At 38.9% G+C, this 26,129-nt stretch overlaps 2 protein-coding genes across 8 annotated transcripts in view; one reads left to right on the forward strand and one right to left on the reverse strand.

The window, feature by feature from the left end:
- CSPP1 (centrosome and spindle pole associated protein 1) overlaps nucleotides 1-26,129 on the reverse strand; it is a 198,077-nt gene that overhangs the window by 149,845 nt on the left and 22,103 nt on the right. For 3 of the 6 annotated variants that reach the window (XM_087420487.1, XM_087420486.1, XM_004436258.3), the window contains exon 1: nucleotides 5,858-5,984. The exons of the other annotated variants lie outside the window; for them this stretch is intronic. The gene's annotated coding sequence lies outside the window, so the exon portion shown is untranslated. Of the gene's footprint in view, nucleotides 1-5,857; nucleotides 5,985-26,129 lie in introns of those variants that run through there. 6 annotated transcript variants of the gene reach the window in all.
- COPS5 (COP9 signalosome subunit 5) lies at nucleotides 7,686-24,142 on the forward strand. 2 transcript variants are annotated; one of them, XM_087420481.1, is made up of 8 exons: nucleotides 7,686-7,881; nucleotides 10,375-10,609; nucleotides 11,506-11,634; nucleotides 12,308-12,373; nucleotides 12,929-13,014; nucleotides 18,077-18,188; nucleotides 22,120-22,268; nucleotides 23,903-24,142. In XM_087420481.1, the coding sequence occupies exons 1-8, from the start codon at nucleotides 7,766-7,768 to the stop codon at nucleotides 23,985-23,987; spliced, it is 978 nt and encodes a 325-aa protein (XP_087276607.1). In that variant the 5' UTR covers nucleotides 7,686-7,765; the 3' UTR covers nucleotides 23,988-24,142. The 2 variants fall into 2 exon arrangements, with proteins under 2 accessions (XP_087276607.1, XP_004436312.1); XM_004436255.3 differs by having other exon boundaries at nucleotides 7,785-8,075.

Here is a 26,129-nt window from a genome sequence, read left to right on the forward strand (position 1 = left end):
TATTTTCTTCTATGTTTTCTTTCAGAAGTTTTATAGTTTTCTCTTACATCTAAGACTATGATCTGTCTCAAGTTAATTTTTACAAATGACGTAAAATGAAGGTCATCAAGGTTCAATTTTTTTGCATATGGATATAAATTTATTCCACCACCATTTTTGAAAAGACTATCCCTTTCCCCATTGAACCTAGAATTTTTTTAAATATATTTTTCAAAAACCCATGAAACTTAGGGACTAATTAGATTACGAGGCAAGAAAGAAGGAGCCACTGATCACCAAAGTTTTAATTCCTGGAAACTAAATGTGGATAGAATCCTATAGAGAAATAAGTCAGAAGAAGCTGGCTGGTTGGGAAGGTTTGGTTTAGACATGTTTAGTTAGGGCTAGTAAGACATGCTAATGGAAATTTCCAGCAGATGGTTAGAAATTCAAGACTCAGGGCCGGCCCCGTGGCTTTGTGGTTAAGTGAGCGCGCTCCACTGCTGGCGACCCGAGTTCGGATCCCGGGCTCCCACCGGCGTGCTGCTTCTCCGGCCATGCTGAGGCCGCGTCCCACATACAGCAGCTAGAAGGATGTGCAGCTATGACACACAACTATCTACTGGGGCTTTGGGGGGAAAAAATAAATAAATAAAATCTTTAAAAAAAAAAAAAAAAAAAAAAAGAAATTCAAGACTCAAATTCAAGGAAAAGGACCACATTAGAAATGTTTATTTAAGAGTTAACTATTTTAAAGATAATATTTGAAGGCATGGTAAATGAGCACAGAAAGGGAAAAAAAGAGAGATGACCCAAACTAAATGCTGGGCAATGTACGCTTGAAGGGGTGACAGAAGAATTGAAGCTAGAAAAAAGTACAAAGCAATAATTTTAAAAACAATATAAAGAAAACCAAGTCGACATAATTTGTGGAGGAAAAGAAATATAAGAAAGAACCGGTCAATAATATCAAATGTAAGAGAGTTAAAGAAAAAAAAGCATCCACTGAATTTAATCTCTGGGGGACAATGATAATTTGTGAAAATTTAGAAAAGCAAGCTTGACCTAAAATAAATATGCTGAATACATCAGTTAAGTAGTACACAATGTGAACCTCATTCTATTATTTATTTCCAAAAAGAACACTGATTTTAAAATATAGCTTTAGCAAAATATATTCAAAACCAACAAAAGTTAATATATTCTAGCCATTTTTGTTATTTGTCACAAAAGATTTTCCTGGTAAAAATTCAAAACAGCTCAACAGCAAACAGTAGTTTTTAGGTTAAAAAAATTACTTTCTGGGGGTGGCCAGGTGGTGTAGGGGTTAAGTTCACATGATCCACGTCAGTCGCCCGGGGTTCACAGGTTTGGATCCCAGGCGCAGACCCATGCACCACTTAGCAAGCCATGCTGTGGCAGACGTCCCACACATAAAATAAAGGAAGATGGGCACAGATGTTAGCTCAGGGCCAATCTTCCTCAGCAAAAAGAGGAGGATTGGCAACAGATGTTAGCTCAGGGCTAATCTTCCTCACCAAAAAAAAAATCACTTCCTAAAATCTCCTAATTTTCCTAAGTATTTTATGTCTGACAGAAATAGAACGTAATGATGGGATAATATATATTTAATACATATACTTTGCTATAGCATTTTAGACAGAATTTAAGCAGAAATGTAACCTAAAAAAACAAAAAGTAACAAGCCTCGTTCTCTCTGAACTCTCTAAGGTTGTCACATAATTCTGTTAACAATTACTAACTTAATATGTTCATTTAGTTGTTCTAACCAGACTTTGAAAGCTCTCTCTTGAATTTATAGATACTAAAATTTCCCTTTACCGTAATAATTTAATTCAATTATAAATTCTAGAATTGATTTTATGCAACAGTAACCACAGTAATAAAACACATATTTAAACAATGGTAGTGAGTATACTATATGCCATAGCTAAAACATGAGATTTATCAGATATATGTTTAATCATTTCTAATTTTATTCTACGGTCTAATGTGATTAAAATATAGCTCTACTATTAAACTGAAAAGTCAAAGATAATAAGCTTTCTCCCAACAATGCCTTCCAGGCAAAGAACACCTGAACACTACTGTGGTTAGTTGGGTTTATTACTCATTGCATCGAGAGATGCATCCTCAATGCCCACCTTAGGGAATTCAGAGTATCTTAGTAAGAGGGTGTTAGAAAAGACTTATAGGATTTGGACTTGTGTTAGGTGATTTGGGGGAGGGTTTAAGGAAGCGAAGCTTTGCTCAGGATTGAATGCTGTCAGGAAGTGTGGGTAATTCTATGATTGGACATCTTAATAAATCTTATCTATGGGGTGAGGCTAAAGCTGTAACTGGTAAAGAGGCAGCAGTCACTCATACTAGCTGGGAGAGGGGATGTTTAGTATTTTGTGGCTTGGACAACATTCCTGTTTTGTCTGTGTTTGGACATGATCATGGAGTGGTTTTGTTTTCCTCTTGATCCATCACGGACACAAAGCAGACTTGTCTGATGTTGATGTTCTGTGCAATTGTTTATCTTCAACAGAAGAACCCCAAGCCTAAGCGGTACTGTCAGTCCGGTTCCTAGCAACACCAAGCCTTGGTGATAGCACAGGCCAGCTTCCAGCTGTCATGGCCACTTTTCTCTTTCTCACTCCTAAAAGCACGTGACAACTTGCATAAAACTACAAAATTACTGAAGAATTACTTAGCGAATTACAGAGACTGTGTTAATGGATACAGCCTAAATATAAAATATAGTAACAAACAACGTTTATAATTTAAAGATTAAGATACAAGAAAGATCAGCTGAAAGAAACCTAAATGGGATTCTTTATCTCCCTTCACCCTACAATGTAAAATCACTCACAACTTTTTTCAAGATATTATTACCAGGTTTTTTTCCCCCCAGTAGCTGCATATATAGTATGTAGATGATAAACAGTTTTCAGGAAAACAGTTTAACTGAAAGACCTAGATTTGAAACCCAATTCCATCACTAACTGACTCCATGTGATTGACCTCAAATATGTTCCTTAACCTCTCTATCCCTCAGTTTCCTCATTTGTAAAATGGAAACGTCTTCTCCAGAGTTATGAAGAAAAAATAAAATGATGCATATAAAACGTATGGCACACCTGACACTCAGAAATCAATAAATCACAGCTGTTTTATTAATTCTTGTTGTATTTTCATAATCTTTATATACATCAGTACTCACCTTTTTAAAAAAGCCTCCAAACAAAGTACACTGGGATTTAAATCACCAATAACTGATACCTGGTTATCATAATCCAAATCAACATCTCTAAATTTTCAACTTAGGCCTGTTATGTTTATCATATAGATAGAAATATAAGCAGACCAGAACATACTCATTCTGCCAAATGTAGGCAAATCTAAAAAATAGAGAGGACACAGAAATAACTGAGTTTGCCCGATTCCTTCTTCCAATTTCATCAATCACTAAGAGAGGGGAAAATGTTGCTCCCATCCTTTTCCCTCTCGAGTGAAGTGCAAATTTCCTCCCCACTATGGAAGCATAACGAATGGAAAATGACCCGTCCTGAAGGACGGCATTGTTCTAGATGCCAGAGGGGTGAAAAGTATAAGATATGATCCTTGCCCTCAACGGTGGACAAGATAATGCCCCCTGACACAGCGGCTAACAGTCCAGCCAGACTGGAGTTTAGGGATTGAATGTGAGGTACCCATAAAAGACCCAGTGGAAGTATCAAGAAAACAATTTGAATATGTCTGGAACTCAGAATAGAGCCCAAGCTAGAAAAAAGGGTTTAGAAGTTTTAAAAATGATCATTAAAGCTATAGGAGAAGAAGATGCCTGGAAAAAGAGACTCTAGAGTAGGAGAACAAGACTGAACACAGAAGGGCTGGCGCGGTGGCGCAAGCGGTTAAGTGCGCGAGTTCCGCTGCAGCGGCCTGAGGTTCGCCAGTTTGGACCCTGGGCGTGCACGGACGCACTGCTTCGCAAGCCATGCTGTGGCGGCCTCCCATTTAAAGCGGAGGAAGATGGGCACGGATATTAGCCCAGGGCCAGTCTTCCTCAGCAAAAAAAAGAGGAGGATTGGCAGATGTTAGCACAGGGCTGATCTCCTCACACACACAAAAAAAGACTGAAGACAGAATAGCAGGGAGTGCTAACACATGGGTGTGGGGTGTGGGGAGGAGCCTGTGAAAGAGCCTTAGAAGAAAGAAAGGGAGGGATGAGGTGAACCAGGACAATGTTTCTCATTTCCCATCCATCCAGAGATCTTTCCACCAAATGAAAGGTGCTCAATCTTTTTCTCCTGACAGGTGACAAGCACATAATCAACCTACTTCCACAGGCACACCCCGATTTTGACAAATCCCCCCAAATGTTGCTAAGAAATAAATACCATGTTGCTGGGGGGGAAAAGGGACGTTGGGGGTTAGGATAAACAGAGAGAGTGAATATATAAAAGCATTATTAAGTCTGTTAGCAGCTGTTAATAATACATCATTATAGTGACCACCGACAGCAGCATAAATTAGATAGCCTTTGGGTAACGCAAAATTGCCAAAACACTTGCTCAACTGCCTGTCTCTCCCACTCAGCAAAGGAATCAGAATACAAGTCAGAATGATGTTAAAAGGATAATCTGAAATCTGCTCAAAGTTTGTGAGAATTAAATTGCATTTGTCCGAAAACTTCATTTGAGAAAAACTGTACTGAAAGCATCCTGTTTCAATTTACCCTATCTAAAACCACTTGCTCCCTTCCAGAAGCTCATCTGTACTGCAGGAGACCCAAAATTTCATCGCTGGGAGCATTTCAGCAGATATTTAACCACCAGACAGTCAGTGTCCTCCTAGCGAGGGAATGATATGCAGGAAAAAAGCAGCATCTCACTGGTTTCCATGGGATTCCTTTTGGCTTGTCAACATGACAAGTCATTTTTTCATATAAAACAGCATCACTCTAAGGATAACTGGCTTTTTACCAACTCATATTGGTTGCTATTAGGCTACTGCATTTTCCGAGGTGTTTCGAAACTAGGTGGTGGTTTACTTTAGAATTTAGTCTTCCCGGAAATCCAAGCTAAACTCTTTAATCCTACAATCTTGAGAGCCAGCCTCTCTCAAAAGATGAATCCCATGGCTAACATCTACTGAAAACTGGATTCAAACCCCATAAAACAATCCTAAAATCAAGGCAGTTAAAAAGAAAAGGAAGGAAACAAAGAACCAGGAGCAATAGGATAATAGCACCCGACCTCACAGGGCTGCGGTGATTAAATAAATTTTACTTGCAAAGCAAAGCGGCGGGAACAACGCCGGGCGCACAAGCACTCGGCAAACGTTAACCATTAACCAGCACCGCGGAGGAAAGGGGCTTGCGGAGGCTTAGCCGAACGGCGGAGCCCCAGCTGAGGGGGAGCGAAGGCGCACGGCAGTGGAAGCACAGCTCTTCTCTAGGAGCTGTGGGTGGCGGCCGCGTGAGGAAGCATCAACGCGTTGTCAGGCAACCGGCTCTCAACAACATCCGAGGCGGCCGTGGCGGCTGCGGCCCGGGAGTTCAGACTCGGTAACCAGGGCTCCGCCCCCGCGCCAGCCCTGCTGCAGCGAGACCCCCACCACAGGGAACCATGCCCCCCGGAAACCGGGCACCGCCCCCAGCCCGGCGGCCGCGAGACCCCACGCGGCAGGGAACCCGAGCCCCCGAGCCCCGTAACCCGGACACCGCCGCCGTCCCAGCCGCCGCGAGACCTCCGCCCCAGGCAGCTCCTGCCCCCGCCCCGGGGCCGCGAACGCAGCCCTAGGACACAACCCCCCCCCTCGACCACACCCCGCCAGGCCCGCTCCCCACCCGCGGCCGGCGAACGCTTACTCAGGAGAGCGGGCTCGCGTCCGGAGAGACGCACAGCGCTCTAACGACGCTCTCCGTGGTCCAAACAGCAGGCGGCAGCCGCCTGGCGCGGGAACAGTGTGACAGCCGCAGGGCCCGGGCTCCGCCTCTCCGGCCGAGCCCTCCGCCCGCCCTTCGCCAACTGCCGAGCGCGGCCCCGCCCCCACAGGGGCCGCGGGGGAAGGCCGCGCGGCTGGGGGCGCCCCCTGCCGCCCCGGAGGCCGCACAGCCGCCTGGCTGTTCGCAGGGCTCGCCCGCACCTAGGCTGGGTACTTAACCCGCCTGGCTCCCCTGCTCCGCCTGGGGGCTTAAACCGTGCGAGCCACTTCCCAGGCTAAATCGATTCCAGCCCCTCCAAACCCTGCAAGCCCCAGCCGGCCTGGGAACAGGGTCGAAACCTGGAAAGAAAAAAGGGTTGAGGTGGCAGTGAGAGAAAAACTTGTTGACGTACTTTTCCGGGACATTACTCCTCTCCCAGGAGTCTGGTCAACGTTTTGTCCTTGGCTTTTATTACTAATTTCAACATACTCAGTTGACGCCAATATTAAGTGGCCATATGCTACCACCAGAAAAGAGATCTCTAGCTTCCCAGGAGAATAGAAGTGTCCTTCATCCTAAATTACTTCGTAAGAGGCTTTTAAAGACAAAGTTTCAACTGAAAGTCAATGTCAAAACCGCAGGGGAGGATGTGGATTAGATAATTCTAATGTTTTTGTTTGTAATATACGCCACACCGTACTAGGAGTGGAAGATACAACTCAGAGCGGAGTGTCCTACATTCCGAAGCTTACAGTAAAAAAGAAAAACTTTCAAGTAAATATATTATTACTATATTAAAAGATATATATTATCAAAAGATTAATATTAGCTCCCAGGCAGAAAAGTTAGGGGAGAGCATTTTAGCCAATGCTGACCACATATGCAAATTTTCAGGATGACTAAAGAAAGATGAAGCTGGAGACATGAGCTGTGATCCTATTCTTTTGTTTTTCTCCCTGCAAAAAATTTATTGAACATCTATGCTAGGTGATAGGGATAAAACAAGGAACACAAACCTGGTCCCTGTGTTTTGGAACTTAGAATCTAGTGCAGAGAGAGAGAGAGGCGGAGAAGGAAGAATCCCTAAAACAAGAAAATAAATGAAATAATTAAACATTGCATTAACTGTTGGAAGAAAACACCTTGCTGAGATTAATTCGGTCTCGAGGACAGAAGTGGTTTCACAGAGCAATGCTGAAGATTAAACTAAACTATTATAAGAACTGAGTACTGGACATTTTCAGAATACTATTAACTCATATAGATGTTACTTTTTACAAACACGCCAAATAGCATGTTCAGAGCAGTCCACCAGTTTCCACAGCCGCCTCCGAACGCTAGAGAACGCCCCTCTGAAAGCGTAGTGCCCAACACCAGGAGCCCACAGGATTTTACGCATGTGCAGTGAATCATCCTAAGTAAACTAGGATGCCATGTTTATCTTTCTTTCAACCAGCATCCATAACTACTTATATCTCAATTTTTCCACAGACATCCTTATTTTTCAGTCTTTCAACAAACATTTCATTTAAGGTACCCACACCCACATAAAATTTTCTTTCCCCATCCCACCTTAAGGATCCACCCATTTTTAATAGGGCAGAGGCCGAGCGTGCGCAGTACAAACAAAGAAGGCCACTTCCAGTTTCTGGCATAACGTTACCATGCCCTTCTTCCGGTGCGGAAGGCTATACCATTCCCATAGCCAACATTGTGTTTGTCCTAATTCACACATATAATTTTCCAAGATAATATGTCCTCATTTCAGCCACAGGAAGATTCCCCTGTCTCTCACTATTATGAAACTGCTGTTTCTATTGCCGCCCCCCGAAGGGTCCCCGCCATCCTCGAATGGTCTGTACCAACTTCACCTCCGGTTCTAGGTGTCATGGCTGCCTCGAGAGCCTAGTACGAGTTTGCACCTGTGGTGGGGAGGGTCCGAAGCCCACAGCCGGAAACCTAGCGAGGTAAAGTTGCGTTTTGGTTGTGGAGGCGACGACTTCTCCGATTCCTCAACGATGGCGGCGTCCGGGAGTGGTATGGCCCAGAAAACCTGGGAATTGGCCAACAACATGCAGGAAGCCCAGAGTATCGATGAAATCTACAAATACGACAAGAAACAGCAGCAGGAAATCCTGGCGGCGAAGCCCTGGACTAAGGAGTGAGGAGGTCCCTGGCGAGACGCAGGGGAGGGAAGGGGTGGCGGGAGTTTGAGACCCAGAGAAGTGGGAATTGAAGGGGTGGAGAGCCTGTCTTTTCGTGGGCAGGGAGGAGAAAGAATATGCGCCTGAGAAATTTTTGTCTACCTCTTATCCCCGCAAGTAGAGATCTTAAGCTCCTCCACGGGGGCTTGCTTCGACTGCCCTATCTGTTTCTTTAACCCGTTTGCCTCCGGAGGATGGAAGAGGAAAACGGCAAGCGGTGATTTGGGTTGTCACTTCTCAACATCCGTTTTGTCGTATATGCCACCCACTATGCATTGAATCCTGCGTCTACAGACACCTTCTTGGGACCTTCAGCTGATCCCATACTGGAGACTGCAGCTGTCTTCAGAAATTGAGTTAGCCCAAGGGTCTCTAAAATAACTATGAGCCATCTTTTAGAGATCTATAATTGTTTTTTGATTGCTGGTAATTATTTCAGAAACACAAGGAGGCTCTACCCAGTCTCCCAAAATGTTACTCTACCAGTGCACATAAACTAGAAATTATATCAATAGAACTTAGGGCTCCTTGCCTCTTAGCAAAACCCCTGTGTCCCTGGGAGTGGTGACAAATCGAGGTTCATTACTCAGCATTTATCCTTTCCTGAGAACAGATTTTGTTAAGGAGAAAGTAAAAAAAGCACAATCTCTCTAATGGAGAGAAAGAAAGGAGAGCAGTGGTTAACAACAAAAGCTGTACTTCATTTGTCTCCCAGTTTTTTATGAGGCAAGCTTTAAGTGTCAGTATTCAGATTTAGCAGTGTTCATTGAGTACTTAATATGGGCTGAGCGCTGAGCTAGGAATTTCCATATGTCATTTAATTCTCATGACAACACAGTACTGTATTTTCATTCCTTTTTTGAAAATAAGAAAACAAGCAAATACAGTAACTTATTTTATGATCACACTAAGGCAATGAACTCTTAAGGGAGCAATAGTCAGACCCAAGATCAAATCTCACAGCTGTCACTAGTTGATTCATCCTAGGAAATTTACTTATCCATCTTCATTTTTTAATCTGTAACGTGGAAATAAGACCTACCTATTGGTCATGCCATAAAGATTAGATGAGGTAATGTATTAAAACGGGTCTAGAATGTATGTAATAGGAGCACAATAACTGTGTCTTTTTTTCTTTTCCCCAGTAAATGGAGGAGCCAAGATTTTAATTCATGTCTTGACTCCCAAGACCACGTCTCCATATTTTTCAGTTGTGATTGAAATCTGTGGGCAGACATCTTAAAAAGGCTTCTCAGAAACTTAAAAAGGCTTCTCAGAAACATTGACTGACCACTCTATACAGACTGGTTAGTTTGCCTGATTGTCTTCTTACTTCTATAGCAGGCTATGCATTTTAGGTTGATGTAGCCTATTAAATATTTGGAAACTATCAGGTTGCCTCACTGATTTTGGATGATTATATTCATCCTAGCTGTCTTGGGCTGCATCAGTGAGACAGAAAATGTAATTTTATTCAAGAGCAGTTTAGTCACATCCACAAATGACAAACTCTGAAGTAGTGATTAGAGTAGAACTGAAGATATTAGGGCTACATTTTCAATTTTGAAGCTGATACCACAGAGAGAAGCCACACTCTTCAACACACTATTCTTTGGGAGTATTGTAAAAGATAGGTTAATAATGCTAATAACAGCTAGCACTTACAAAGTTTTAGTATGTGTCAGGCACTAAGCTAAGCACTTTGTATATATTATTTCATTTACTTTATTTCCTTTTAACAACTCTATAAAATATCCCTATTTACAGATGAGGAAACTGAGGCACAGACATTAAGTGGTGGTCTCAAGGCCACAGCTAGGACCTACACAGATGGATGTCAGAGCCCACATTCTTAACCATTAGGCCGGAAGGTTAAGCCTGAGAACAGTTAGGTACAACCATCCAAACAGAGTCAGAATCAGAGATTTGGTGATTCCAAAATTAATAGAGAAAAAATCTATTAAAGTGGTCATGTAATTCCCTCCTTTCTCCTTGAATAGCATATTTGAAAACTATTTCATACTTTTCCCTTGCCCCAAGGCGAAATACTTTGCAGGACTATGACATATTTATTATTTCCATCCCCCTGTAGGAACTCTGTCCTTTCCTACTTCCTTTTTCTTTCCTACATTCTACATTCTTTCTCCCCCTTCCATCACTGTAAATTCCTCCAATATTTGTTATCTTCACAAAAACTGTCTTTTGAAATTGTACTTTATATAAGAAAGTTAATTACACTGTGCTTTTGTTTTGTAGTCACCATTACTTTAAGTACTGCAAAATCTCAGCATTGGCTCTACTGAAAATGGTGATGCATGCCAGATCAGGAGGCAACTTGGAAGTGATGGGCTTGATGCTGGGAAAAGTGGATGGTGAAACAATGATCATTATGGACAGTTTTGCTTTGCCTGTAGAGGGCACTGAAACCCGAGTAAATGCTCAGGCTGCTGCATATGAGTACATGGCTGCATATATAGAAAATGCCAAACAGGTAAAAATGTTGTTCCTTAAAGTTTAGTAACTGCAAGTTAAGAGTCTCATGGTTACTTCTGGGTTGCTAAGCTTAAAACTATCCTCTTTACATTAAAGTTTCTATTTTAAGTTATTTCCAACAATTTTTATATAAAATGTATATGAGATTAACACGGATTTTTTTTTAAATAAATTCTCACACTCGAGAGTAGGTTTTAAAAATTCTCATCACAAGGAAAAAAAATTTGAACTATGTGTGGTGGTGGATGGTAACTACACTTATTGTGGTGATCATTTTGCAATATATACATATATTAAATCATTATCTCAAAAAAATTTTTTTAAATTCTCACACCCATCATCAGATGTGTGTGTAATACCAAAAATTTGGAAACACCCTAAATATTCCTGAGTATAAAACTGATTAAATAAGTTATGGTATATCCATACAATGAAGTGCTAAGCGGCCTTTAAAAAATAAATAAGTAGTTATCTATATATTTAGTTATATGGAACAAAACCCAGCATATTTTGTTGAATGAAAAAGCAAAGTGTAGAATACTGTCTGTGGTATGCCATTGTGTGTGTTTTTATTAATCTACATATATGCAAAGAATATCTCTGGAAGATAGGTATGTGAGCAACTGGTTATAGTGGTAATATACAGGAGAAACTGGATAGTTGAGGGGAAAGGTGGAAAGGAGACTGAATAAATTTATTGTACTCGTATCTTGTTAATTTTGTGCTTTGGGCATGTATTATCTATTCAAAATATCTTTTTTTTAAACTTGAAAGCAGCATATGCTATGAACTGTTCTGCATACTGTTTTCCATAAAGCATGTAAACAGACAAGTGACAAGTGTCTCTAAGATTAAACAGGAACCTCAGACTCCTTTGCCCTCTTTATTTGTTAGGTTGGCCGCCTTGAAAATGCAATTGGCTGGTATCATAGCCACCCTGGCTATGGCTGCTGGCTTTCTGGGATTGATGTTAGTACTCAGATGCTCAATCAGCAGTTCCAGGAACCATTCGTAGCAGTGGTAGTAAGTATTTTTACACCCAGTTTTAATTAAGTTCTTCATAAAGATATATTAAAGCAAGTATACCGAGAAATAAAAACTGTGGTAAAGAGCAAGCCTCTGGTGTCGGTCTGCCTAGGATTGAATCTGAATTCCACCTCTTAGAAGCTGGAATTTTGAACAAGTTACTTAACCTCTCTGCCTCTCTTCCTCCACTCTGTAAGATGAGGGTGATCGCAGCACCTTTGTCTCCGTTCCCTGCACACATAGCAGGCATTCAGTCAGTGTTGACTGAATTGAGTAAGTCAGGAATTTCTGGAGCAGCTCTTGCTATGCTCAGAATGTTTTAGATGCAATCCAGGTTACTAGGAGGAAGATAGAAATTGTTCATCTATTAAAAGAAAAAAAGAAAACTTTCGAAAAAGAGATGAGCAGATCTTCAGATAATATTCTTAAGTAGTATAATAACTAGATCTAATCTCTAAATTAACTGAGACATTTCTATACTTAACTAACTTTATTGAACTTTTATGATTTCTTATTGCCTGTTATTTTGTTATTTTAATTATTGTGTGTGTTATATTTTAATTATTGTGTGTTATTTCTACATACATATCTCTAGGTTTATAATGTTTAAACACATGGAAGTATATAATGATTTTATAATCAGCACATATTAAATATATCTTTCTTGTAGATTGACCCAACAAGAACAATATCTGCAGGGAAAGTGAATCTTGGAGCCTTTAGGACATACCCAAAGGTAATTTTTAAAATTATAAGTCCTTATAATTTTTTAAACTCTAAATATTTGACTTATTTTTAAAGATGTGTTATGATTAGTGTCTGGTTTTGTGCTAAAACAATTTAATAATATTTACAAAATAGCGGTCAAACTACCACAAATTGTCCTTAGCGAAAGATAATACATTTGTGCTATATATTGTTAATTTTACTACAGAAGCAATCTTCATTTGTTATAAGTATCTGTATGCCCATGGCATTCTGACAGGTACTAGAGAAAGAAGCTAAATACATCGATTTCCTTCCCTGCAATCTGCAATATATTAGCACAAGTGTACATCACCTAAGGACAAGAAAAATGAAACTATAAGCAAAATCCAGCCTTCAGCCACCAAATGGGGTTGAGGGAGGGTATAAGCAATTACTTTTTTTATTAGAATGTTTATGTTCAATATTTGGCTCCCCAAAATTAATGTTTCTATAAATAGAAAGGCTGCATAGAAAACATAATGTTTTTTCTCTGTTTTTTGTTTTGTTTTGTTTTTTATCTTCTGTTTTCTTAATTTTTGTTTAGGGCTACAAACCTCCTGATGAAGGACCTTCTGAGTACCAGACTATCCCACTTAATAAAATAGAAGACTTTGGTGTACACTGCAAACAGTAAGTAATTTAAAAATGTATCTGATGCCAAAATCATCATAAGAAACCTTAGGGATCATCCTGTCCAAGCCCCTAATTTTACAGATGAGAAAAAAAGTTCAGGCAGAATGCATTTTGTAATACCTTTTAAATTAATAGTAAGAATATTCAAATTTAGGATAATATTTGAATTTTTTATTAATAATTGTTTTAATCTAACATGTTACTTGCCTTTCACACAACCATAAACATTTTATCAACGTACAAGATACTTGGCCTATTAATAAAACTAACAGTTGAGAGAAGTTGTATTCAGGGCCAGCCCGACACTAGCATGTCTGCAGCCCTCAAAGTACGGAATTTCCACTTAGCAAAAATTTTTCCTAAACTTTTTCACTCTGAAAGTTAAAGAAGCCATACTAAAAACCATTGAACTGTATACTTCTTTAAGATAGTGAAATCTTATGGTATGTGAATTACATCTCAATTTTAAAAAGTGTTAAAGAAACCAATGAGGACAGTTTTCTCCACCTTCTAAATATATCTTGCCACCTCTCTTATCACCTTGACCTAAGCCACCACCATCTGGAGCCTGAACCAAAGCAGTAGCCTTCTAATTAGTCTTCCTGTTTCTGCCCTTCACCCCTTAAAGGTCTTTTGTCAGCCAAACTGATTCTGTTAAAATGTAAGTCAGATCACGTTCCTCCTTCTCAGAATGACTTCCCACCTCACCAAGAATAAGATCCATAGTCCTTACCATGGACTACACAACCCTATATGGTCTGGCCCCTACAAATTCTGTGAGCTCATCTCCTATCACTGAACATTTGCTCTCTCCAGTCCAACCATAGTGGCCTCCTTAATGGTTTGTCAGATGTGCCAGGCAGGCTCCTGCGTTAGGGCCTTTGCGCTTGCTGTTCCCTCTGCCTGGAACATTCTTCGTTATTTCCATGTGGCTCACTAACTACTGCAATCATTGAGCATCTATTTGAAGGTCACATTAGTAGAGAATATTCACTGGTCACCCTATCTAAAATAGCACCTTCCTGTCACTCTGTGTTCCCTTTCCCCGCTTTATTTTTCTTCTTAGCACTTGTCACCATCTGATGTTTTTGCTTACTTGTTATTGACCCCATTAGAATGTGAACTTCATGAAAGTAGAATTAATTCATTGCTGTATCCTAACATTTAAAACAGGGCATGGCACGTATAAGGGTAGGCACCTTCCCCCCCAAAAATGTTGCTTAAATGAATAAATGATTCTCCATACCTCCTATCCCAACTTCAAGGAATACGTTTACTACCCATATGCTACTATTGCCCTTATTTTTCTGTTTAGAAATTCTTAGAAAATTCCAGAATTTCTAAAATTGACTTTTTAAATATAGGGTTTCCAGTCATCCCTGACATACTTCTGAAAAAAAGATTCCATTTTATTTTTCAGTTAGAGATTTGGGATTAAATCACTTAATTTGCCCTATTGAAAAGAATTTAAATCATTCCTGTTTGGGAGAATTGCTCCTATGCATGGAAACACCTTTGCTGTGATAGTTTCATTTTCAGGGTAACGGTACATTTTTTTTTCATTTATATTGAGTTGCGGTATCAAAAGTTTCTGTCTTTAAAAAAGAAAAAAACAAAAATTAAAAAAAAAAGTTTCTGTCTTTAATACCTAGTCTGCTTTTTCACCACTGGCATCAGCTTTTGAAACAAACAAAAAGACTGAGGCAGTCTAGGCTTTCTGTATCCAAACAAACTTACCTTTTCTGTTTTTCTGAAATATGAGTCTATCACAGAGGAGTAGCTGCTTTCTAGCTACCTACACTGCGACAGCCTAGAATTTGGAACCTGGAATTGCTAGGATATTCAAAGATGTTCAAGAAAGAGTAAACTTTTTCATAGGGCAAATAAGTGGCTTAATTTATTTTTATTTCAAATCTTTAATGAAACTTAGTGCCAAGTGGAGAGAGCAGAGGTCTTGTGCAGGCTGGTTATAGATCCATTTCCTAAATTATTTGATGATGAGCTATATTTGCAGTTTATATTGACCTTTCTTTTTTCTTTCCTACCTTAAATCCCAGATCATAATGCACATCCAAAGTCTGTTTTAAACACGGAATCTAATGTAGATATTAAATGTTTTTAAGTTTGAAGAACCTTAGTGGAAATAGGACACAAAGTTTTTTTAATTAGCTTGTATGTTATCAGTGTTATACAAGCACGTAGTTTAAAGAGTCAAATGGTTCTATGAAACTTATTATGAAAAGCAACGATCTTGTACCATTCCCTTTCCCATCCCCTAGAGGCGGTCACTTAAACTACTGTAGTTATTCCTTTAAGTATTTACCCCCATATCTTCAAACAACATGCTGATAGTGCTACTTCTTGATTTTCAGTTCTAGGCAGTATCTATTATTGACTTCCCGTACAGAAGATGAGGATTTAGCTCCACGAGTAATTTTGAATATTCTTCTTGTTTTCAACTCTGCTACTGAGATTTGCAGCTAATCACTACATATTAGACCAAAAATTTCATTGCATCAACCTACGGAATTAAAACAGTAATTACATTAAGGTGATCCAAAAATTTTAAAACATAAAAATCTATTCTAGACCCTCAAGTTTGAGTTCCCCTAATTTCCATCCTGTATAAATCTCCATATCTGTGGCTATGCTCATCCTCTGATCGCTTTTTTCCCTCAAGTATCAAAGTATCAGAGGTACAACTCCTCTTTCTAAAGCTGACCTTTCCACTTGAGCCCCTGCTTCCTCTCCCCATCCCTAACCCCCTCAACTCCTGCGGCCTCACTTCTTAAATACTCTTTTTTTTTTTTTTTTTTTTTTTTTTTAAATTTTTTTTTTTTTTTAATTTATTTATTTTTCCCCTAAAGCCCCAAGTGATAGTTGTAAGTCATAGTTGCACATTCTTCTAGTTGCTGTATGTGGGACGCGGCCTCAGCATGGCCGGAGAAGCAGTGCGTCTGTGCGTGCCCGGGATCCGAACCCGGGCAGCCTGCATCGGAGCGCACGCACTTAACCGCTAAGCCACGGGGCCGGCCCTTAAATACTCTCTTAAATGTCTACACTCTGGATGTAAAAATAAAGGCTGTAAGGTCTTGGTAATAGACATAATTTTTCATATCTTTTCTCTGCCATTTAGTAGCTATATGGCTTTGAGCAAGGTCTTTACTCTCTAAATCTGTTTTTTTGTCTTTAGAATGGGAGTAATAAATCCTTCCTTGTATGGTTGTAAGGAAGATTAAATGAGAATGTATGTACAGCACCCAGGACATAATATACACTCAAGAAATGCACTGTTCCACTTCCACACTTCACTAGCTGTGTCCTTTCTATCTTCAGATATGCACGGGTATCTTAATCTTGAAAAAGCCTTCACTTAATTCTGATGTCTTTAAATTCTTATTCTTTTTTATTTCTTCACTCCTGAATTTAATTAACAAGCATTTTTTGTTGTGTCCACGTGTCTTTATCTTTTGCACCACTAACCTGAGCCTGAGCCTTTATCTCTTCACATCTACACTGCCGCAGTGGCATCCTTTGTGGTATCCCTGCCCCAGTTTCTCTCCTCTAACAATCTTACCACCACCAGTTTTCTGAAACACTTCTTTGGCCATATCATTGCTCTGCTCAAACATCTTCCATGAGTTCCAAGTACCCAGAAGATAAAGTAAATTTATTAGCCTTTTATGTAATGTCTTCCCCCAACTAGACCCCAACATGGCTTTCTAGGTTTCCCTTACATAATTCTCCTGCTCTTGCTAAATTGTCCAGGCAAACTGATTTACTTATTATTCCTTTCATGGCTTTCCTTTTTGTGAGTTGATGCTCTCTGCCTAATGCCCTCCTTGCTCTCAACATATCCACACTATAGACTCATGTAAAGGTTCCTCTAAATCCTGCCTTCTCCCTGGGGCTTCTCAGGCACTTCTCTCTACACTAAGAAGACTCATTATCTCTAACATTTAATTGGTAGGTGATTTATTTTATACATGCACTATAGCATCACTTACTGTTATTCAACATATATATAAATATATATATTTTTTGTGTGTGTGAGGAAGATCAGCCCTGAGCTAACATCCATGCTAATCCTCCTCTTTTTGCTGAGGAAGACCAGCCCTGAGCTAACATCTATTGCCAATCTTCCTCTTTTTTTTTTCCCCAAAGCCCCAGTAGATAGTTGTATGTCATTGTTGCACATCCTTCTAGTTGCTGTATGTGGGACGCGGCCTCAGCATGGCCGGACAAGTGGTGCGTCGGTGTGTGCCCAGGATCCGAACCCGGGCCGCCAGTAGCAGAGCGAGCGCACTTAACCGCTAAGCCACGGGGCCGGCCCTCAACATATATTATTATATTTTACTTTTTGTGGATTCATCCCACATCTCCCATATAAGTGGTAATCTCCTTAAGATAAAGAAGTCTCTTGTGTTTTTTTGTATCCATTGATGTACGGAACCTAGTGAGATATTTAAATATTTATTACTTAAAAACATACGTTTTTCAGAGAGTTAACCAAATTTTCCTTGCTATCCCTGATTATAAATTAGGCACGTTTAGAAGCAGTAGTAATTCTTATAGGTGCCTTAAAGACCTACTTTGAAATTTGCTTTTCCAAAAAGCAGTAGGTCCTACTTGGGGGATTAGAAAGGGAGGAATGAGGAATCAACATGTCATTTTCAGTATTTTAAAAAGCCTAACAAAAATTATAGTTGATCGTGGAGAGGCAGTGCATTTATGTGCTATTGGCTAGAATTTAATGGACTCAATAACATGGATAAATATATGTCATTCAGAAGTTCTGACTGGTTGTTGATAACTTCTTGGGAATTTCTGGGCTCTACAGAGGGAAGAAATATAACACAAGAAAGTTTAGTAAACAGCAGATTTGAAACCACACCCCTGAAGAGTAAAGAAACCATGGTTACTTATTGTTCTGTTGGACTAAAAACTAAAACATGACTATTTGCATGTAAAATGTAATTCATTTAAATTTGGCCATAACTTTTATATGATGTGGTTGAATGTTTTTTTTACTTACTAAATTTGTGCTTTTGTTTCATAGATATTATGCCTTAGAAGTCTCATATTTCAAATCCTCTTTGGATCGCAAATTGCTTGAACTTTTGTGGAATAAATATTGGGTGAATACGCTGAGTTCCTCTAGCTTGCTTACTGTAAGTACTGTACTTGCAAGGGACACATTTGAATTTTATCTAAGCTACATAAGTTGTTTAATATCTGAAACTCTTTTTCATGGAAAGGCTATACCTGACTTGCCCAAGACACCAGGGCTGAGGTCAGATTCTGCACAACTGGAGCTGGATTGGGATACTAGGCCAAGCCAAGGTCTGTGTCATGTACCATTGAGACCACGTATAAATGGCAAATATAGTGGCCAGATGAGGGTGAGATCTGCCCCTGCCTTAAAGAGACTTACAGAGGGAAAAATACAAATTCTGTTTTTTGTTGTTATCAATTGAGTGTCTCAGGTAGGACTCTGGTTACAAGTGACAGAAGACCCAACCAAACTGGCTTAAACAAAAAAGAGAATCAAGTAAGCTGCAAAGTACAGGAGTAGGGCTTACTTCAGGCACAGTTAAGTTTGAATTCAAACAATATTATGAAGTCTTGGTCTTTCTCTCTCAGCTTTGATTTCATGTCAGTTGGCTTCAGTTTCAGGCTTCATGTGAAAGCAGGATGGCAGCATTAGCTTAATACCTCCCAGCCTCTCAGTTTCATGTTCAAAAGAGAAGATCAAGGTGCACACACACACACACACTTACGTACATTCACACCTGCATAGTCCCAGGCAAAGCCTTGTTGTGTCTGAGCTTTACTTAGGTCACATGCCCATCCTTAAACCTGCGCTGGGCCAAGGGAATGAACACCATGAGTGGCTGTGGCTGGGCCAGGGCAAGTGCTTCACTGCTGGGCTGGGGTAGAAGAAACTCTTCCAGAGCACATGGACTAAAAATGGAGAATGGGTGGTCCCCAGAAGGAAATCAGAATATCGTTACCTTGAAGCAGCAGATGCTGGGCAACAACAAAAAAAAAGTCACTGAATATTTTCCAGTATATCATTAAAACCTAACATATTTAGATGGATATTTATTTCACAAGCTTCTATCTAGAGCTTAGGAAGAGTTTTTTTTTTTTTACTTTTTTTTAAAGTAGGCCACTTCATATAGTACAGTAGAGCATAATGGTTAGAACCACAAAATTTGGAATAAAATAAACTTGGTTCAAAAACAACTCTGCCACTTTACTAGCTGTGTGTGACCTTCAGTAAGTTATATATTAATGTGACTGAGCCTTTCTTGGGCTCAGTGTTAATAGTACCTACATCATTAAGTATACTGAAAATTAAATATTTTATATAAAGCAATTAGCAAAGTGCCTGGCATATAATAAAGCCTCAATAAATGATTATTTTTATTTTTTGTTTGGTGAGCATTGTATTCATGGGAAAAGACCTCACTTGAGCATATTTTTTTTTTTTTTTTTTTTTTTAATTTTTATTTATTTTCCCCCAAAGCACCAGTAGATGGTTGTATGTCGTAGTTGCACAGCCTTCTAGTTGCTGTATGTGGGACGCGGCCTCAGCATGGCCGGAGAAGCGGTGCGTCAGTGCGTGCCCAGGATCCGAACCCGGGCCGCCAGCAGCGGAGCGCGCGCACTTAACCGCTAAGCCATGGGGCCGGCCCTGAGCATATTTACTATGATTTTAAACACAATTCTGACAAGCTTTCTATTCTTATTTCTTATCCTCAATGGTCAGAAGTAGCAAATTAGAAGTAAGGAGAGTGCTCATAATAGCAAACATTTATTAAGTGCTTCCTATGTGCCAGACACTGCTAAATGCTTTATGTGTGTTGTTTCCTTAGAGGCAAGTATACTAATAGCAGCCAGAAGTGACACCTGATGGCAAGGGGAGAAAACACTAAGACCAGAGCTGTCTGAACCTTTGTGTAAAGGCAAATAGCTCTACCTACTCAGCCTTCTGGCTGTCCCTGTATTCCAGCACTGCATATATTGAGGACATTAATAATCAAGAAAAGATTAAATTATATTTCCTCTTTTCTTTGTGGTTTTATATGTAGTACATGACAGCACTTTAAGAAAAAATATATAAATATATGTTCAACTCATCTCTTTCCCCAACTAAACCATGTAACTTAAAAGCTACCAGAAAAGTGTTATTTTCGATTTAAGCAATTAGTTCCCTGTATTCATTCTCTGTGTGTTTGAAAGGTAATTGGTCATTTTATTTCATTTTAATAGTATAACTGTTTCTGCCATCCTGCATTTTTATGGCTTGAGCAGCTATATCTTCTAACTGTGAAGTGGTCTATAAACTTGAGAGTTTTTTCCAAATCTCTGGCAGTACAAAACGTATTGGTGTCCTAAACCATTTAGATCCAGACAAAAGTGAATATAATTGCATCTTTTAAAAATATCATAAGTTTCTAAAATCACTGGAAGAGCTGGTAGCAATTTAAAGGGCCCTCAGTAGTAACTACGATGACAACAAATAACTTGTCTTGTTTGGTGGTTGAACTGTATTTCCTGTACACTGTCTTAAAAACTGAGCAAATAGAATAACATTCTAATTGTTGCCAAGTTGTTCATTTAATCTTCACTCTCTTTTATAGAAGATATATGAAAAAATATATTTAGACTAAATATTTTTAGTGAAAAAAATATTTTTAGACTAAACCTTTTTAAAAAGATACCCCATAAAAGTCTTTTTGAAATATCATAGTTAAGTGCATATATATAACTATTAAATTTTTTCTTTTTAAAAAGTATGAGCCAGCCTGGTGGTGTAGTGCTGAAGTTCGTGCGCTCCACTTTGGCGGCCCTGGGGTTCACAGGTTCAGATCCCAGGTGCAGACCTACACACCGCTCATCAAGCCATGCTATGGCAGCATCCCATATACAAAATAGAGGAAGATGGGCACAGATGTTAGCTCACGGCTAGTCTTCCTCAGCAAAAAGAGGAAGATTGGCAACGGATGTTAGCTCAGGGCTGATCTTCCTCACTAGAAAAAAAGTGTAAAAAGTATGAAATATTAAAAGACGAAACGGTATATATAATATTCCAGCTTACCAAATATAGGTGTGCATGTGAACATATAGCAATACTCTAAAATATAACTCTGGTTATAGCTAGGTGGAGGGAATATAGGTGTTTCCTTTTTTCTTTATATTGCTCTACATTTTCCAAGTTGTCTGCAGTAACTATTAATTTTATAATCAGAAAAGTTAAAACAAATGTTATAGCCAACAATTATTAAACCTTTACTAGCTGCCATGGGCAGTCCTAAGAGCTTTATATATGTTACTTAATTTAACCTTCACTATAGCCTTAAGATAGAAATTATTGCCTTCCTCCCCCATTTTCAGAAGAGGACCTGGAGGCATAGAAAAGTAAAGGAGCTATCCGGAGGCCTCCCAACTAATCTGCAGCAAGGCCAGAACCTGGATTCCGATCTGTGTACTTCAAAGCCTCTCATAATAACAAATATTAGATTTAAATAGTCAAAAAGAAAAATTCTGAATTTAAGAGGAAAAACTGTACATTTGAACCACTTGAACTTTGCAATCAGTTTTTTTTTTTCCCCCTGAGGAAGATCAGCCCTGAGCTAACATCCATGCCAATCCTCCTCTTTTTGCTGAGGAAGACCGGCTCTGAGCTAACATATATTGCCAGTCCTCCTCCTTTTTTTCCCCAAAGCCCCAGCAGATGGTTGTATGTCATAGTTGCACATCCTTCTAGTTGCTGTATGTGGGACGCTGCCTCAGCATGGCCGGAGAAGCAGTGCGTCGGTGCGCACCGGGGATCTGAACCCGGGCCGCCAGTAGCAGAGCGCGCGTACTTAACCGCTAAGCCACAGGGCCGGCCCCTGCAATCAGTTTTTGCAAGTTTAATCTGACTTCTTACTTCACTGACTATCCACTTAGATTTCATAGTGGAATTCTTTGTAAATGAAATGTTCTATTTAGAAGAAAATTAATTTACATTAAAATATATATATATATATATATTTTTTTTTTAAATATGGACTTGTATTGTATACTGACACAATACCATTTTCCCCACAGAATGCAGACTATACCACTGGTCAGGTCTTTGATTTGTCTGAAAAGTTAGAGCAGTCAGAAGCCCAGCTGGGACGGGGGAGTTTCATGTTGGGTTTAGAAACACATGACCGAAAGTCAGAAGACAAACTTGCCAAAGCTACACGAGACAGGTAAGAGTGAATCTAATCCTGCCTCTAAGTCTTTTTGTTTCAAGATTTCCAAATAATAGTAGGATTCAAATTCCTTATGGCTCAACTTAACTTATAACTTAATCAAATGGAATCTGAATATTAACTTCTTGGGACCTTTAAGAGTTGTCAAATGTAGATTTTAACTTTGAAATTTTAGGAGACATTAGGTAAGAACATTTAAAGCTTAAAGATCTAGGTAATGTTATGAAATACTCCCAGTCACCTTTTCTAGGTTCAGCTAGAAAATGTAACAAAGAAAACCAGTCCAGTGCTGGATCTTTAAAAAAAAAATTTATTTACAAAAGTATGTCCTAACCTATTCTAATCATCTTCTGAGTGATTAAATTAGGATTTCTTAAATTTATCAAATTTCAAATTTTTATAAAGTTTTAAACCGCTAAATATCACAGAAAGTTTGTATCTCTCTTAAGTTATTCTTCTGAAATTATCCTTTATACAGTAATTTAGTATCCTAAATTTCACTACTAAGAATTTGTTAGGAACAAACTTGGGATATGTTCTCTGATAACTTAGGAAATAATTATGTGGCCCTTCAGATGCACACAGAATTGGGAACACTACCTATATAATATTTACTTTCACAAAAATTTGAATTTTAATGTGATAATTAGGGGCAAAGGAGAAGGGAAAATTATGTTGACATCTATATAAACCGATACACCTTGCCATCCATTTTAAGAAAAACTGGACTGGTCAATAGGAAAGGGAAGACGAAGTATATTAGGAGCAGAAGCCATCTTGAGTTAGAATTATCTCATTCCTTCCTTCTCCATGGGTTTTTAGAAGGTAGAGTAAGTGGCCTAGACAAAAATTACATTTTTCTTTGACATTATGTCTCATTTTTGTTACTTGCTCTGAGTGTGCATTTTTGCTCATCTGTCTTTATGTCTGTGATTTGTAATTTTATCTACATTTACATCTCAATTTCTTATGAAGCAAAAATTTCACTATGGGAATGTCTCCAATTAGGAAGGACAAAAGTAGTTGTACAAAAGTAGAGGATTTTCCTTTTTTGAGTAACCTTAAAAGAATTGCATCTCTTCTGAGTATTGTTGGGTTTTTATCGTTTTTTGCTTTTTAGTTTTTATCAATTCAAAAATCTAAGTCCTTTACCCATTAACCTAATTTTGACTCTTAATTGTTTGAAAGATGTTTGTGATTATTTCAGGAAAAAAAGCATAGGATTCTTTAAAATGATTTTTTTAGTTATTCTAAGTAATAAACAACAAGGAATAACAGATTTTAATGTAATATTGAATCACTCTGTAATTATGAATTATATATAGTTTCAGTCACCTTCTAAAACAGAACTTTTCCCCAAGCTGCTGACATGTATCAAAATTAACTGTTATGAATTATATCAAATTTTACATTGTCATTCTCTTTTGAAGGTGCTAGTAAGTAGTGAAATGGTCAAAATACATGCAGAAGGCTAAAAATCCCAAGAGTAAACTATAAATTGGCGTGGTTTGGAGAGTATGAATGAAGTGAAAATCCTTATTGGGGGTGCAAGGATGGAAATGTGGGGGAACTTACATGTTTGAAATAGTTTTCAGTTCTTGTGACATTACATATTTTTTTTTTCTTTCCAGCTGTAAAACAACCATAGAAGCTATCCATGGATTGATGTCTCAGGTTATTAAGGATAAACTGTTTAATCAAATTAACATCTCTTAAACAATCACTGAGTAGTACTTTTGCCTGAAAGCCAGTATGAGAAAAATACTCAAGCAACACTTTAAAACCAGTTACCAAAAATCTGATTAGAAGTATAAGGTGCTCTGAAGTGTCCTAAATATTAACATCCTGTAATAAAAGTCTTTAAAATGAAATTGTTCTTTCATTGTTTTGTGGGAGGGGTTACATTATTTTTCTAGTATCCTTTAATGTTCTTGAATATAAGGGAAAGTAATATTTATTAGAACCTTTCTTTTTTTTTTTTTCCCCATAGTCCCAGTAGATAGTTGTACGTCATAGCTGCACATCCTTCTCGTTGCTGTATGTGGGACGAGGCCTCAGCATGGCCGGAGAAGCGGTGCGTGCGTAGGTGCGCGCCCGGGATCCGAACCCCGGGCAGCCAGCAGCAGAGCACACGCACCCAACCGCTAAGCCACGGGGCCGGCCCAGAACCTTTCTTTTTTTAAAGAGTTTTGTCTGTCTAAATTAGTCGAAGAATTTCAGCATTTCACTTGCCATACTGATTGTCAGAGCCACTTTTCAATTTGCCTATACCTTCTTTTGACAGTCCATTAATAAAAATATAATTTAACATAATGTTTTTATGTTCCTATGAAACATTAACCAAGTCACACCATAAATTATTTTCCTGACAATCAAATAACTTATTTGAGACAGAGCCTAGCACAGGGTATCTAGTCATTCAAATATTCATCAAGTGCCTTTACTAAACCAGGCCCAGTTTTATTCTCTAGAGATATTCTGAACAAGATAGACATGGCCACCATCCTCACAAAACTTACCATGGAGGCTAAAGCTAAGTTAACAAGAACCTAAGTATACTGCTGTGAAGGGAGAAATAAAGTGTGCTGGGGAACTCTCAGGAGGAACACTTATCCCAGAGAGGAGTTACCACAGTAAGCTTCCTGAAGGAAGTAATCTGACATTAAGCTGAAATTTTAAAGATAAGAGGACTAGCCAGAAAAAGCATAATGGGGAGGCAATTACTTTTACAGGCAGAGAGTACAGCAATGTGTGGAAGGCCAGAGGCAGAGAGCAAGAAGCTAGAATCTTCAAGAACTGCGATTCAGTGAGACTTGAGAGTGTCGAGTAGGATGTGGGGAGTGCCAAGAGATGACTTCAATAGGTAAAAGGAGGGTAGATCCTGCAGGGGCCTTATGAACTTGATCATAACAGCAATGGGGAATTAAAAGAGTTTTAAAGAGCAGAAATATACTAGATTGATGTTTCTAAGAGCATTCTGCTATGAGATTTGGGGATGAAGGCTGGATGAGAGCAGATGAGATGTACTGTGGAAAATAAACAGTGAGAAGAGGGCCCAAGATGAATCGTGGAAACATCAAATTTAAAAATGGGCAGAAGAAGAAGAGACCACAGGAACAGAGAAGTAAGAAAAACTTTAAGAAGTAATTTACCACTGACTTCACATGCTGCCAAGAGGTCAGGGAAAACAAAGCCATTAGATTTGGCAATGAGGCAGTCTTTGGTAAGATGAGGAAGCCAACTAACATTACACAGTATCCACATACTTTCTCAGACAGTTGATGCTTTATTAGCATTTTGGTCTTATTTTATATCCCTTTAAATAAAAGCAGGCATCCCCAATTTCAGATAGCTCAACCTAACTTCCATTTTTATGCCCTTTAAAAGAAAAATCATGACTTCCCCCAAAGAGCAGCCAAAATCTGTATTTGCTGCCACAGCCTTCAGCAACACCAACACCGTATTGAGCCATTCAATTAGGAACACTGATAAGCTTGTTGAGGTTTCTCTGACAAACATGGTTGAATGGTTAAGATTTTGACATGAAATAGTAAGGAGTCACTGAAGTCACCATGAAAACATACTAGCAGTTTTCATTCCAAGACTTGAATACAGTTATCCACATTTAATTTGACATTGGTGACCTCATCAATTAAGACATCTTGGTGTGATGGAAAATGCCTATGCTAACAATAGAGAGAATTACCAGGAAAAGAAAGCTTTTCAGTCCTAACTTCATTGGACTCATTTTGAGAAGTCTCAGTATTTCAGTTATGATGCCTTGGTTGGAAGTAACAACAAAAAAACCAGTTGCTTAAACAATAAAAAGAATTTGTTGACTCATCTAACTCCAGAATC

Source organism: Ceratotherium simum, chromosome 31 (genome assembly GCF_057802395.1).
Source record: "Ceratotherium simum simum isolate JZ-2026a chromosome 31, ASM5780239v1, whole genome shotgun sequence".
NCBI classification, from domain to species: Eukaryota; Metazoa; Chordata; class Mammalia; order Perissodactyla; family Rhinocerotidae; genus Ceratotherium; species Ceratotherium simum.